Source organism: Macrobrachium nipponense, chromosome 25 (genome assembly GCF_015104395.2).
Source record: "Macrobrachium nipponense isolate FS-2020 chromosome 25, ASM1510439v2, whole genome shotgun sequence".
Lineage (NCBI taxonomy): Eukaryota > Metazoa > Arthropoda > Malacostraca > Decapoda > Palaemonidae > Macrobrachium > Macrobrachium nipponense.
Genome location: NC_087214.1, coordinates 33965054 through 33980735, shown reverse-complemented (window position 1 = coordinate 33980735; position 15682 = coordinate 33965054). Strand labels below are relative to the sequence as shown.

At 44.0% G+C, this 15682-nt stretch overlaps 1 protein-coding gene across 1 annotated transcript in view; it reads left to right on the top strand.

Annotated features, from left to right (window-relative positions):
- Positions 1 to 3978: 3978 nt before the first annotated feature.
- The window catches only part of LOC135199335 (metaxin-2-like), a 33436-nt gene continuing 21732 nt past the window's right edge, over positions 3979 to 15682 (top strand). The window contains exon 1 of the mRNA XM_064227273.1: positions 3979 to 4140. Coding sequence (XP_064083343.1) covers positions 4095 to 4140 — 46 coding nt within the window. The 5' untranslated portion in view covers positions 3979 to 4094. The remainder of the gene's footprint in view (positions 4141 to 15682) is intronic.

Sequence of the window (15682 nt, the reverse complement as noted above, 5' to 3'; positions counted from 1 at the left end):
AAACTTCTGAAAATGGTAAAGACAAAACATTTAGTAAATAAAACTTCAGAAAATGGTCAAGGCAAAACATTTGGTAGTTTAAACCTTCTGAAAATGAAGGTGAATTATTTGGCTAAGTAAAACTTCTGAAAATGATAAAGGCAAAACATTTGGCAAACTAAAAATTCTGAAAATGGTAAAGCAAAATATTTGGCAAATTGAAACTTCTGAAAATGGTAAAGGCAAAACAATTCGGGAATTAAAACTTCTGAAAATGGCCAAGACCAAATATTTGGGAATTAATACTTTTTGAAAATGGTAAAGGCAAAACATTTGGGAATTGAAACTTCTTAAAATGGTAAAGACAAAACATTTGGAGAATTGAAACTTCTTAAAATGGTAAAGACAAAACATTTGGAGAATTGAAACTTCTGAAAATGGTAAAGGCAAAACATCTGAGGAATTAAAACTTATAAGAATGGCAAAGGCAAAACATTGGGAGAAATTAGAACTTCTAAAAATGGTCAAGGCAAAACATTGGGGAGTTAAAGCTTCTGAAAATGACAAAGGCAAAACATCTGAGGAATTAAAAATTCTGAAGATGCCAAAGGTATTTGCAACTGACTATTTATTTTAAAAATTTAATTAAGGAAATGTTAGTACCGTTTTTATGATTCCCTCGAAGTATAAAAACCTAAAATATTAGGTAATATTCATGGGAACATTTTCTGTTTCTCTCTTGCCAGGTATTTTGAGTCGATTGCAAAGAAACAGCAATAGTATGAACCATACTACATGTGGTGGGAACTTCCCTAGATGTTGACCCCGCCAAAGGGTTTTAAGCTTATTGACTTACTACGTATTTTAACGTCAGCAGTGGAACTGATGCTTAAATATTCAATGAAAGGTAGCATTATCTGTGCTGACTCTAAACATCTACAGTTTGATAAGCATAAATGCAAATCAGGAAAACGGTGACCAGGGTGAAAGCAGGTGTCGATTTCACATCAACTTGAGCTGTTTTTACTGGAAAGGAAAGAAGGTATGTAGTCTCCAATGTTTATAGTGCTACTTGTTTTGGGGAGGGGGGGCGGCTTCCCCGTTCAGCCAGGTCAGTGCACGGCACACTAAGTGAGGTTAGATAGGAATAAGTCCTGGTCAAATGTGTTTATGTCTGGAAAACCTGTCCCGTCATTTTAAACTAATGAAATGAGGAAAATTTTTGTGTTAAATAGCCATTATGGTCTGCGTTCTAACCGTCAATAATTAAATTTTCACTATTAGGACGACGGAGTGGAAAAAGTGTCCTTTTAGATGTGTAAAGCAGTCATGCAGATGAAAAATATTGGCCATTTTATTCGCACTAGAGAAATCTGACCTAATAAAAAAGATGTCGACCCAAGAAATTTTCCAATTTAGAAATAGTCACTTATTGGATTCAGTAGTTTAAAAAGTAGATTGAAGAAAGTGAACATGAATGGTCATTAGAAAATTGGGAGCTTTTGAAGAATGGCGGTCCCATACGAACCAGGGACCTTTATTCTTCAAAATGATAAAACTGGGGTCCGTATTGTTAAAAAGGTATTTAGTGGAGAACAACCGCTGAGGAAAACATGTAACAACATGATTGGTTGTCAGTGGTGAACAAAACTAAAGTTAAGCAAACAGCTGCTTGTTTGATTGTCAGTACCAATGTTATATTCATAGGGGAGTGACTACATATCCGCGGACGATCGATTTATGTGTGCTGTCAGTAAGGCCGTGGCGGAACGGCGCTTCGCGCATTATCCACATATTTAAAGATTCTTGGCAAGCACGGCATGTTCTGGCAAGGGGTAATGTTGCGCTGTGCGCGCTAGCCACAAGGGTTACAGTAAGGCCGTGGCGGAACTACGGGAGCTACAACCGCCGTGTCTGTGGATCTGTATTCTTCAAAAGGCCCAAACTGGGGCCCCTATTCTTTAAAAGGGTTGTATGGGACCGCTATTCTTCAAAAGCTCCGAAAATTGGATGAAAGAGATCAATTCATAACCTTCTTACGCAGGGTTCCCAGATATATCAGACCAAAGTATTGTACCAAACCTCTTCAAATTATCGTATTTTGATTAGAATTTTCGTACATTTTTCATATGATAATATAGCTGTGTTTCACTTACAGCAATATATCTTTATATCTATTAATGTAAGGCTAAATGAAAAATTGCTAATAATGACAAAATAATAGAACAAAAAGATAACTTTTCTGTAGGCTGTACAAAGTAGCCTATTTAGTACTTCAGTGATTGTTATTGTCATTCTATATCACCAATGTAAACTTTAAAAAAGAAAAAAAATCACAACTAACATGAGTATTGCTTTAAGAAAATTGCCAATTGCTCTTAAACATCACATTACAACACCATTACAAAAAAAACATGCAGCAAAATCATATAATTGTTTACTTTCAATTCTTCACTGATAGCCATTACTAATTATCAGTATTACATCAATGAAAATGAAATGGAAAAATACGACAAAAAGATCACTGTTAATAATCATCAATGAAAACGAAACTAAAAGATCAGTACTATACTGTTTATGAAGGACTCGCTAATTGTTCTTTATCATCACACTGTAATAACAATAAAAACGAAAAATATGTATACAGAAAAAAAATGACTTCACTGCCTTATTCATCATCCTTATCATCACCATCAAAGAGAGAGAGAGAGAGAGAGAGAGAGAGAGAGAGAGAGAGGTACATATTTGTCTGTTACCTTTCCATATCTTCTTTGTTGCCTTCTGCTCCTTTTAAGCTTTACTTATTTTCAGGCGGCGAAAGACCTTGGGTGCCTTAAAGCCGTGAATCTTCTAAATTCCTATAAGTTGACGAAAAGGTTCAAATTATCGTAAATTTCCAGTAGTTTTCTTACATATATCGCGAATTGTCGTACGCTCGTTATCGTACAGAGGTCCTAATTATCATGCTAGTATCGTACGTCTGAAAGCACTATGAATCTTACGTGTCTGTGGATTTTAATCCAAAGATCACTGGATAAATTATTTCTAATGTATTTCCCGCGCTGAGGCTGAGCCTCGTGACTCATGATGCGTGCTTTGTCTTGTCCAAAGACAAGTCTTGTCTAGGAAATAACTAAGAAGGTGCCAATTAGGATATTATTGACATTATATATTTCATTTCAAAGGAAGTTTTCGTAACATATATCACAAAAACTATACCAAACTAAATCATTTGCGCTACTGGTGTTTCGTGGGTATAAAGTTATTGTTACATTTGAGGCCATAAGTAGAAAAGCAAGGCGAATTTTAGCATAATACTTCGTGGACACATTCTTGAATGTTCTACGAAGCCATAGAATTTTTTTTTTCAGCAAATCGAATATGTTTCATATTTTTGGGTTTTTTTTAGGCAGCCGATCCCCTTAATAAATAAATCAATCATAATAATGAGAGTTTTTACCTGCCCCTACAACATTATACCTTTGTTATATGAAGAGAAGATAAAGATCCTAAACATATTTGATAATCACAGGAATATGACAAATTGCAGTGGTAAAGGAAATGAAGAAACAGTTCTAGGGGGAAGGTTTGTTTGCAGAAATTACAAAATGGAAGTAGAAAAGTGTTTGTCTGAAAAGAGAAAAATTCACGTTTCCAGATGTGACCATCGAGTTGAATGAATGTAAAAGTTTAGTCATGTGTTTAATTGTTATTCTTAGATTTCTTAAAGACTTAAATTAAAAGAAATAACGATGGAAGAGGAAAGCTTCAAAAACTCGAAATAAAGGCGGTCGAACAGAATAGAAGACGCCAACAATGTTTACTTTTTAAAAATCGAGTTTAATCGACCGTGAGGTAAAAATAGAACGAACTTTAAATGAAAATAAAGTTGTAATTGACGATATTTATTAAGTGAGAAAGAAGAAAGCCCTGTAGACTTATAAATAATACTAATTATGAAAGTAATAGACATCGAAGTGTTCGACCACAACAGAAGACGCCATTGTTTTGTTTTGCTCGCCCGATAGAACGCGACTTCAGTTGCCATCTTCCCGACTCGGTCTCGATCTCCTATCAGAAGGATATTATCTTATTTAAGGAACACCAACACCCTAATGCCGTCCGTCCTCTTGACAGACTCGATATCGGTGGAGCTTGGTGGTGAGTTTTGTGTTTGTCGCCTTATTAGCGGTTAAAATGGCTTGATATGAGATGCGTACTGTACCTCAGGCCAGTCTGCCGGGTCCCCATAGGGTTAAAAACCGTAGGGTCCAGAGTGGACCATGTACGATCAATGTGTACAATCCCAAAAAAAGTACATTATAACGCGTCCTGACAAATCGGAGATGGGCATCAGTCGCGACTTGTTGTCGATGAGAAACGGAGCTAAAGACCTCTACTCTCCTTTCGAAGTAGGTAAGTAGGGTAGAACATCACAGCAGCAAGCCAAGCAGGCCACCACAATCAACACCTAGCACCCTCCGAAAAAGTACATTATAACGCGTCCTGACACCCGAGATGGGCATCAGTCGCGACTTGTTGGTGAGAAACGGAGCTAAAGACCTCTACTCTCCTTTCGAAGTAAGTATTTTCTCCAAAGTTAGAAATTAAGGCCAAATTTTAAGATTTAAACAGAGGGTACTGAAAATGGCGCCACGGCAGTGGAAATCTCACCAAAACGCTTTAGAAATTTTTACTGACAACTAAAAATGTTTCGAAGATTGACGCCATCTCGATGTTTACGGAGTCGCTTGTGTCAACCAAACTTTCCATTTCCTGTGATAAATCCGCACACCACTTGTACCCACAGACGCTGGAGCACTTTTATCACAACAATCGAACACGATTTCTCACCAACAACAAGCCAGGCGTAAACAGCTGTTTTGGGTAGATGAAATGACGAGAAGCGTGCTCTTGGCTAATTTTTAAATAAGTAGTAAAACATCAATATTTTACATATTTATGATGATTAATTTGAAAATATTCGTTATTGAAAAAGTAACTCGACTCTGACTCAAATTTAAGTAATTATTTTTCTGAATTAGAACGTTCTTTCAAGTTCTGTAGATAGTCACGACATCTTGACTTTCGTACCTATTGTAAATAATTGCTATACTCAACTGTCATTGCAGAACAGTTTACCAGTTATTCATGCAGATTGTTATCAGCTATACATGTAATTGTTATAATCGTAATGCGCATATATATCTTTATTATTTACTTTTTGGATATATGAAGATGTTTTACTGCTGGATTATCGCCGTAGTGTGACGCAATCGTTTTCGGTCCAGGGTGGGCCTCTGTCTGTTTTCGCACCATAAGAAATTATGGGGCCGAATTTGCAATGACCAGAAAGTCGTTAAAAGAGGAAAGTTAGCATTGAGGGGCATATGTTTTGACTGAGAAAAATACAAATTTATTTAATAGTAGCTAGCTTGTAAAAAATACTTGGTTATAAAAACTTGATTGACAAACTAAGCAGCATGTCAACTATGGGTTTCAGAGACAGTGCAAGCACGTTTTTGGGCAATACCTATTTGTTCCGATACGTAATACAAACCCTCGGTCCTTTAACAATAGGAAGGTAACTAGCGGCAGCTGGGACGGTCGTAAGCTTCGAACAAGGGGAGAACGGTAGTTAACTGCTTGTCCGACAGTCGCCGCGCGACTGGGAGGTAAACAAATCACTTTTGCTTTCGGCCGCGGGTGTGAACGGACGTGTTCGTCATCGCTCTGCCCGCTTCATCCACGTCGTATGCTTTGTTTTTATTGTGTTTTCTACTAATGGTTGTTTGACTTGAAAATGAAACTGTAAGTACACTGTTTTCATTTTCATCACTTAATTATGAACCAACATGGAGTTATCGCCGTAGATGCGGCGATTTCCTCTCTTTTCATGAATTGAACCCTTGAATTATGTCTCGGTGCCGAGGGCGGGCGCGCTCGCGCCGAGTCATGTATTTGGGCGGAAGTGTGTAATTGAAAAATGTAAGTACTCTTTTCATTATATTTTTGCCCTGTGCGTTCGTTACCGAGAGTGTGATTGCGCTCGCACGACTTTTAATTTTGTATAATAGAATGCAAGGAAAGTGGATTCGCAATTGCAATATTCTTTTCATTTTCAATTTAGTTTATTGTTTGCATGAAATTTAATTTGGATCATGTTTCGTTCTTACCCGGGATTGATCCTTACGATTTTTTTATGTGAAAATGAAATCGCAAGTGCAGTATTCTGTTTCATTTTCATATATTTTATGATAGCATCATATTATTGGATCAAGTTTCCGTTCTTACCCGGGATTTGATCTTTTCCCCTTTAAGTTCTATGAAGTGAATCGCAAGGGCAGTATTCTGTTTCATTTTCATATTACTTTTCACTGCTGTGCGGGGGTAGGGGAAGCGAAGGTCTGCCAGGAAGTCGTCGGAAAGCTCTCCCGCGACTCCCTTGGTATCCGATTCTTCGTCTTCCTTCCTACCCCCCGCTCAGTCTTCTTCGTTGTATTTTGTATTTGGGGTCTTCCTTGCGTTCGGGGTGGGGCATGCTCTCCCCCCGTGCGTGAGGGAACCCGTCTTACTAATCTATCTATGTTACCGCAGGTGCTACATCCGTGCTGGGGGGAGACGACCTTGGACAGGTATGGACCACCGCGGAGGCAGGGCGTGCCTAGCATCCACGGGCTGCTGCAGCGTCTAGCGAGGTCTGGGGCGGTCTCCACTACTACCACGGCCGCTTATGCTGCTCCCCCCCCTCCTGGTCTACACTCCCCATGGCTGTGTCGATGACGCCGTCTGCCGCTACTAGGGCCGCAGCCGTACCGAGGTGGGGTTGCCGCCGCCGCATGTTTTCTTCGTGTTGCCTGCCCCAGACTTCCGCTGTTCCAGCAGCTCGCCCTGGACCGGCCGCCAGGACCCAGGTTCCGCTGGCTGCCGATGATTCTAACGAGGCGATCGCTGGGCCTGCCGTACCTGCCGCTGATGTGATTCCCGCTGTTGGCTTGGCTGTCCGCCCTTCTGGGTCTACCGCTGCCGCTGTTCCTGCCGCTCCTGAGCTGGTTGCTGTTCCTGTCGCTCCTGATTCCTGTGCCTGTCCATGCTGGTCCTGCCCACGGTGTGTCTTCCCCAGTCCAGGTCCTTCCGGACAGGTGCAGTCGGGCCCTGTTGCTTCGGCAACTGCCCCGGCTCCCTCCTGGATGGAGGACCTGACGACTGTCCTGCGAGAGCTGACGAGGAAGAGGAGAAGAGGAAGCTGTCATCTTCGTCTTCATCGTCTGCTGTTGCCTCTTCCCCTTCGACTTCTAAGGCCCATAAGCCGAAGAAGAAGAAGGCTGCCTTCCCCCCTAAGAAGTCTCCTTCGGGAACTTCTAAGGGCCCGTCCCACCCCGGTGGGACGGGGGGTCCTTCTGCTGGTCCTCCTGCTCCTCTTCGGGAGCTGGGCCCGTCTCCCCTTCCGTAAGGAAGAGATAGACGGGGACCAAGGAGTATCGGTTAGCTCTGGTACTTCCTCGCCTGGTGCTGAGCGGCGATGCCGCTACGCCAGGTTCCGGCTCGGTCTCTTCGTTCGCGAGAGATCCCGAGTGTACGTTCTCCCTCGGGAGACCGTGCAGCCAAGTTTCGGCGCCAGAGTTCGCTCGGCGCCAAGACGCGGCACGGAGCAGAAGGCTGGTGAGAGACGCTCGGGTGTACTCTTGTTGCCAGGCCAGCGGCCGCTCTTGCAGCGACAGCTGGTAACCCGGGTTTTCCCCCCTAACGAAGGCTCCTTCGGGACCTTCTAAGGGCCCGTCTCGCTCCGGCGATTCGGGGAGCTCTTCTGCTGGTCCTCCTGCTCCCTCTGGGAACAGGGCCCATCTTTTCTTCTACCAAGGAGAAGAAGACGGGGACCAGAGGAGTAAACCAGCTTCGGCTGGCACTTCCTCGCCTGGTTCTAGGCGGTCTGCCGCTAACCAGGATCCACCTCGGCTTCTCGTTAGCGAGAAGTACCGAGTGGACGGTCTCCCACGGGAGACCGTCCAGCCAAAGTCTTGACACTCGAGCTCGCTCGCCGCCAAGACCGAAGCGCGGAGCAGAAGACTGGCGAGTGTCGTGCAGACGGACTCTCGCTAGGCCAGTGGACGCTCTCGCAGCGACCAGCTGGCTGCTCGGTTTGACGTGACTGTCGCTGACACAGCCACGGGTTGAGGCGAGGAAGGGGTCCCCCGCCCCCGGTCGTCGGTACCAGCCACGGCTGGTACCAGCGGCTCGACGCGCCGGAGAGGACGCTCGCCGGTCTCACTGCGACAACGAGCCTAGCAGGTCAACCTGACGCCGCCTCCATCGGGACCGGGCGGAGGGGACGGTAACCAGCAACAGCTCGCCTGACGCTAGAGATCAGTGTCGACGTTCTCAGCCGAGCCTCTCGCCCAGGCGAGCGGCAAGGCTAGGCCTGCTGCTCGATCGCCACTGCGGGTGGACGATCAGCAGCAGCCCTCCAAGCACGCTGGTCCTGCCAGCGAGCTAGGGGGGGGGGCGTCAGGTCTGCCTCTCCTGTACCTTCAACCTCCTCGGGCTACACCGGGAGGAGCGAGGTACTATGAGTGATCGCGAGAGGTGCGCCGCTCGCGATCCCGCTATGACGCCGTATGGACCCAGGCACGGTTCTAGGCACGACCAGGACATACGCGCAAGTAGCTGGAGGCGACCGTCAGGGGTCTGCCGCTGTTCCTCCTTCTAAGGAGGAGTATCTCGGGATCTGTTCTTGTTGGAGGGACTGGACGGTCCTACTCCGCAAGACACGGTTACTCCAAGATACAGAGGAATTTGCAGAAGTCATTAAGCTGATTCGTCAGCATAATGACCTTGCGGAAGGATTGCCGCTCCCACCAGCAGAGCCCACGTCTCTGCTCGAGTCGTTTTGGGCCGCCCGAGAGGGAACCCAAACCGACGGTGGGTCTGCCGCGATCGGAACTTGCCGATTCTGTCTCGAACCAGAGTCTCTCGTCTCCGGACAAGAAGGCTCTCTCAGTTCTGGCCGGTCGATCAAGCTACTTCCACCTCCTCTACTGCGACAGCGGCGTTTCTACGTGTCTTCGGACACCGTATTTGAATACTCCTTCGGTCCTCCTGTGAGGTTTCGACCTCGACGGGACTGGAATGAGTCGGAGGACGGTATCGGCTCTCTCCTGTCAGGTGTCGATCAGCCCCACCCAGACGACGTTCACAGTGGCGGCAGACCCTTACCTACAGTAGAGTTCGTAACCCTCCGCGGGGAAACGTTTTCTCCTGACGATACGTTTTCCCAGACTCTGAGAGGCCATCGCCGCAAGGCGATGGCTGTTCCTACTCTTCTCCAACTGCTAGTTCCACTGGGAAGGCGAGCGAGATCCAATTCCTCCCCCATTCCTCTCTCCTTACGGTTACGAGGGAAAGGGGAGGGATCCTACAGAGATTTCTCTGTAGGATCCCACGTTCGGGACTGCGCTACCTGGGGGGACCTTCGGTCCTACCTGACGTAAGCCCCGTCGTTGAGGAGGAATCCTGCCCATTCTCGATTTCTACGGGAATCGAGAGGACCACCAGCCGATATCGTTTGACGAATTCGTTGGGGGTTTCGCAGACTGCTTAGAATTCTACGGAATTTCTAACGCATTCAGTGTTCGAGTTTTACGATCTCCAAACACTTACGCGAGACCACGGTCCAAAGTGAGCGAGACGAGAAGCCCGATACACGATAATCGGGAACCTCGCCTATAGCTCGAATTCTGGAATTTCTAGCATTGGGGAAGAAGACTGCTGCTGAAGAAACTATCTCACAGTAGGCGACCACCTGGACTAGAAGAAGATCGGACGGGAATATCCAGTTTGGCTTGAACTATCGTCTTAGTATTCTGTTCACCATTGAAGCTTTCCTTCGAGGAAGACTTCTCCTTCACTCTCTTTGATAGAGATCGAAGGTGGTCGATCTCCAATCCTTATTTTGTTTTCTTGAGGAAGAATTTAGGACGGAGATCGTTGTTCAGAATCCTACAAATATACTACGTATATTAACCTCGCGACATGATTCTACTAAGCAGTTGAATTGTCCGAGGGGTAGGCGCATATCCTAGTTTAATCTACGGATTGCGACTTATAAGAGAAGTATTCTAATTGAACTGCAACTCGGGGTTGCCTGCAACCTCCCAGGAGTTTTCAGTTTCATTTATATACTTATGGTTTTGTCATGACAACACCATTTCAACGTTTATATTTACCGAAATTCGTGTTCGCCTAAATATAATTGCTCGAGCATATCTTTTATGCTCGGTAGTCTAGCCGAACGCATTCCTTCATGGAATAATGGATTACCTGGCAACTCAGGATGACGAGTCAGCGAGAGCTCAGGCTCAACTACTGCGTATTGAACTGCCTGATAGCAGCTCAGTATCAGCTGGGCCTCCGATATGCACGGTCATGTATGTCTCTCTCTGCCCTGCTTTGATTGACTACCGAACCGTATCTCTGCCCAACAATCATGGACTTAGGTCTCTGATTAACGGGGATTCTCGCAATAATGAAGGACCATCTCTGCTGTGACGCTAGATTCCATCGCCTTTTCGACATTGCGAGAATTTTCAACAGAGATATCTCTTGGACTCTTTCATCTTTCTGTTTGTTTTACCGCACGGTAACAGAAGTCTGTACAAGTCTCCCGCTGCATCGCACTGGCGATAATGCGATGATTTTGCAGACATCTGAGTTTGTCTTCAAAATATCTCTTATTCGTAGGTGTACAATTGTTCATTGTTCAACCGAATTACGAGATGTGTCAGAAGACATCGCCTACTCTCCGACCTGACAGCTCTACTTCCAAATGTTCAGCCCATGAGAAGCAGTTCTTCAGGCGGCTTTCCCCCTGTGTTTTCATTACTGAAGAACGCCCCGCTTTCATTGCAACTACACTTCTCACCGGACAGCAATGAAATAGCGGTTAGCGTTTTTCAGTCATTTGTAAGCACAGGTTATGAATCTTGAGAATCCTTCTCTCGATTCATATGTGAAGACGTAGGTTGCATTCAATACCTACCTTCGTCTTCAACGGTACATAGTGTTGTTTCTCCTTAGCTGAGATTCAACAACCATGAGATGTTTACCTTCAGGGACCTCGGTCTCTAGAAGGCAATTGACTTTCGCCCCTGTTGGGCACATGCCTTAAGAGAATCATCACCTCGCTGTCCGGCATTGGTGACAAACAAATACATTATTTGTTTGGTCTCTCGGCATAACCCTTTTAAAGGCGAAGGTCACGTGACTTACTCGGATGCTTTGACAACTTGCCTCCTACCGAACGCAGTCAGTCGGCGGCTGTCAGAGGCGCCCGAGTCAGTTACGAACTACGCTGTTGACTTAGTTCGAATTGTTACAGAGCAATCATACTTCGTTTTAATAGCTTGTCACAGTACCCATACCATTGACACCCACCTGGAGTGTCGGTGTCCTATCCACTACCGAGAACTTCGCTGCATGGGGATAGGAGGAGGCGAGAGACTTCGTGGCAAACGACAGACCAGTATGGGTACTGGACATCACCGAGTAGAGAAGAGGGATAGGTCATGCGACTATTTCCTTCTTTTCCTCTGAGGAACTGCATGACTTCTCCTGCGAATTCAAGCATCCAGGGGATGGGGATCTGTGACGCTCGATTTCGTACCGAACTTCGTAGCGAAGACTCAGAACCCTTCGTCCCTGACGATTGGTTTCGAGTCGTTCACAATCCCCTCCCTAATGGACTTCACTGCCTTCGATGCGAAGGAGATGCTGCCTTGTCCGCAAGAACTTCTCCTGGCGCAGGTACTGAAGGCAGGGGTCTGGTCAACCAGACCACATGCCCTTCCTTCTACCTTCGGATATTGCCCACAGGTCCTTGGATCTTTTTTTCCTTGGGACCCGTGGTGGCTGCTCAACACGTTGTGTAGCGAACCCAGACCCTCGCAGGCTGAACAGCATCGAGTCCTGGTGTGACCATAAGAATGGATGAGTGAATGAGAGAGTGACTGGCTCCTCTTCCCATCTTTTTCTTCCCCTCTACCTGTGGTTAGAGGGACACGGTCGTCACCCTGCTGGATAAGGACAAGATGCAGGTGAGCTACTCAACAGAGCCCCATCCTATCCCTTTCACTAGGGATGGAGCGATATCCACCACTTCCTCCAACAAAGGGGAGGAAAGTGGATGCCAGCTTGAGACAAAACCCATACTTTATGTTGCCTCTTGCAAACAGGAACAAGTTCTTGCTTGCTGGTACGAAGAGATACGCTTGCCTCTCTCTTAGTACTCGGCCCCGAGGTCTGACCATTGATCCTGCGGTGCACACCCCGATCAATCGGACAGAGGCTTGGATCCCTCCCTCGCTCTTACGACCAGGGAGGCATTCCAGGGATGGACGAACACCAGTCTGTTCATCAAAGACTCAGATTCCTCCCACCAAGAAGTGAGTCTTCCTATTGTTAAAGGACCGAGGGTTTGTATTACGTATCGGAACAAATGACAATTTGTCGAAAATTGCATTTTTCCTAACTATACAAACCTGAGGTCCTTTACATATAGTCCCTCCTCATGCCACCCCTCACTCTGCGTATTTTGCATGGGCCAAAAGCAAAAGTGATTTGTTTACCTCCCAGTCGCGCGGCGCGCGACTGTCGGACAAGCAGTTAACTACCGTTCTCCCCTTGTTCGAAGCTTACGACCGTTCCAGCTGCCGCTAGCTACTTCCTATTGTTAAAGGACCTCAGGTTTGTATAGTTAGGAAAAATGCAATTTTCGACAAATTGTCATTTCTGTAACGAACACTCGTAACAGAACGAGATTTTGCTATAGTGCATTACACCCAGTGCCGTAATTTATAAGGGTATCGTGAATCACTAATCGTAAAGAATAACGACACTTGTCCTTGTACCAAGAGACAAAAACTCCATTATGCAGAAATGGATAGAACACGTGTATAAAGCTCCACCTACCCTCTCTCCCCCCCCCCCCCCCCCCCCCCCTCCACTGCCATCCCTTTTCTTCTTCGTTCCTCCGCCTTCCTTTCTCTCTCTCTCTCTCTCTCTCTCTCTCTCTCTCTCTCTCTGTTGCCATTCGGTATGTGTTGACCCTCCAAAACTGGGTATACTACACACAAAACGTTGAAATGGTGAAATTAGGCTATGTATTGGAAGTATATATACATAAATATTAAAGCAATTTTTATCATTATGCATTACTATGACAACTAGAATTCATGGAAACAGTTATAATAATGGAACGCGTATGTGTGAAGCCTCCACTAATGTGGCAACGATGATTTTGCCATTCTTAGCGTGCAAACATTAAAGCATGCAAACATTAAAGGTTACATTTATTTCGGCATACGATTATTAAAGAAATTCAAAATACTAATAAAGACTGAAATCAATGAAAAGTGCTAGCAAAAACAAAAAGAAAAAAAAAAAAAAAAAAAAAAAAAAAAAAAAAAAAAAAAAACTTAGTCGTTCCTCTGCACATTTCCGTATTCGTTCCTCTATGGTTTTCGGCAGCCAGATGTACGAAAACGTTAGAAACATTTGATTTTATCTACTTTAGAAATATCTGTAATTTTTCGGGGTAATTTGGTTGTAAAAAAGGGATAATATACATGAATTAAATCAAAATTTTTAAATAACAAAGTAAATTTAAACTAAATAACGAGTAAAGTAAAAACAGTTTAGGGAATAAAACTTTGCGGTTTCGTCGTCTGTCGTCGTCTGCTGTTCGTAATTGTGTTTATGGCGCGCGCGCTTAGAAACCAGGAACAGCAACGGGTTTAAAGTGCAATGTGGAGTGAACTGAGACCAAAATGTGTATAACAACAATCAAATAAGCACTGTGGAGTTTCAGTTGTGATGGCAGTAAGGATAAAAACCGCCGATTACAAGGTAAGAATGAATTCAGTTCAAACCATAACCCCGGGAATAACAAGTTTCATACTTTCACTAATATAGGCAACAAAATGTTGTTTTATTGTGCTGATTACAACTGCAATCTTGAGTAAGATCAATAAACGTTACATACATACGCTAACATTGTTCAAATGAGTGCTGGGAAGGCTGGGGAAAGATGGTGGCCGTCACTGATGAGAACCGTCCATGCAAAACGTAGCCGCCATATTGGATTTTCAAAACTGCCTTGAAAACATATTTTACGAAGAGCTCACATGCTTATTTTAGTTCGTATGGGGCTTTCATATATCACAATATGTTGACGAAACTTCAGTCTTTTAAATGGTATGCTTAGAGTTGCAATTGTATTCATGTTTCACCAATTAAATATCGAGTGAATAAGACCCGTCTACCGTGATGAGGGTTGGCCTGTCGTGATGTTTCCCCCTATTTAGAAGATTGACGCCATCTCGATGTTTACGGAGTCGCTTGTGTCAATAAACTTCCCATTTCCTGTGATACCTAAATCCGCACACCACTTGTACCCACAGACGCTGGGGCACTTTCATCACAACAATCGGAACACAGAAACTTACCAGCTTGTTTGTTAGGGGGAAACACCAGCGACTACCAACCCTTATCACGGTGGACAGGTCTTATTCACTCGCTATTTAAATGGTGAAACAAGAATACAATTACAACTCCAAGCATACCATTCAAAAGATTGAAGTTTCGTCAACATAATGTGATAGGTATATGAAAGTCCCATACGAACTAAAATAAGCATGTGACGCTCTTCGTAAAATATGTTTTCCAGGCAGTTTTGAAATCGAATATGGCGGCTACCGTGGGATGTACAGGTTTTGAACAGTGACGAAAATCATCTTTCCCAGCCTTTCCAGCAATCATTTGAACAATGTTAGCGTATGTATGTAACGTTTATTGATCTTACTCAAGATACAGTTGTAATCAGCACAATAAAACACATTTTGTTGCCTATATTAGTGAAAGTATGAAACTTTTTATTCCCGGGGTCATGGTTTGAACTGAATTCATTTTTACCTTGTAATCGGTGGTTTTTATCCTTACTGCCATCACAACTGAAACTCCACAGTGCTTATTTGATTGTTATTATACACATTTTGGCCTTAATTCACTCCACATTGCACTTTAAACAAGTTGATGTTCCTGGTTCTTAAGCGCGCGCGCCACAAACACAGTTACGAACAGCAGACGACGAAACTGCAAAGTTTTATTCCCTAAATTGTTTACTTTACTCGTTATTTAGTTCAACTTTACTTTGTTATTTAAAAATTTTAATTTAATTCATGTATATTATCCCTTTTTTGCAACCAAATTACCCCGAAAAATTACAGATGCGTATTTCTAAAGTAGATACAATCCAATGTTTCTAACCTTTTCGTACATCTGGCTGCCGAAAACCGTAGAGGAACGACTTCGGATAAGTGGATTATATATATATATATTTTTTTGCTTTTTTGTTTTTTGCTAGCACTTTTCATTGATTTAAGTCTATATTAGTATTTTGAATTTCTTTAATAACCGTATGCCAGAAATAAATGTAACCTTTAATGTTTGCATGGTAAGAATGGCAAAATCATTGTTGCCACATTAGTGGAGGCTTCACACATACGCCGATTCATTATTATAAACTGTTTCCATGAATTCTAGTTGTCATACCATTGAGAAGTGAGAGATGTGTATTTCTGGTGATAGAAGTTCACTCTCGACGTGGTTCGGAAGTCACGTAAAGCCGTTGGTCCTGTTGCTGAATAACCAC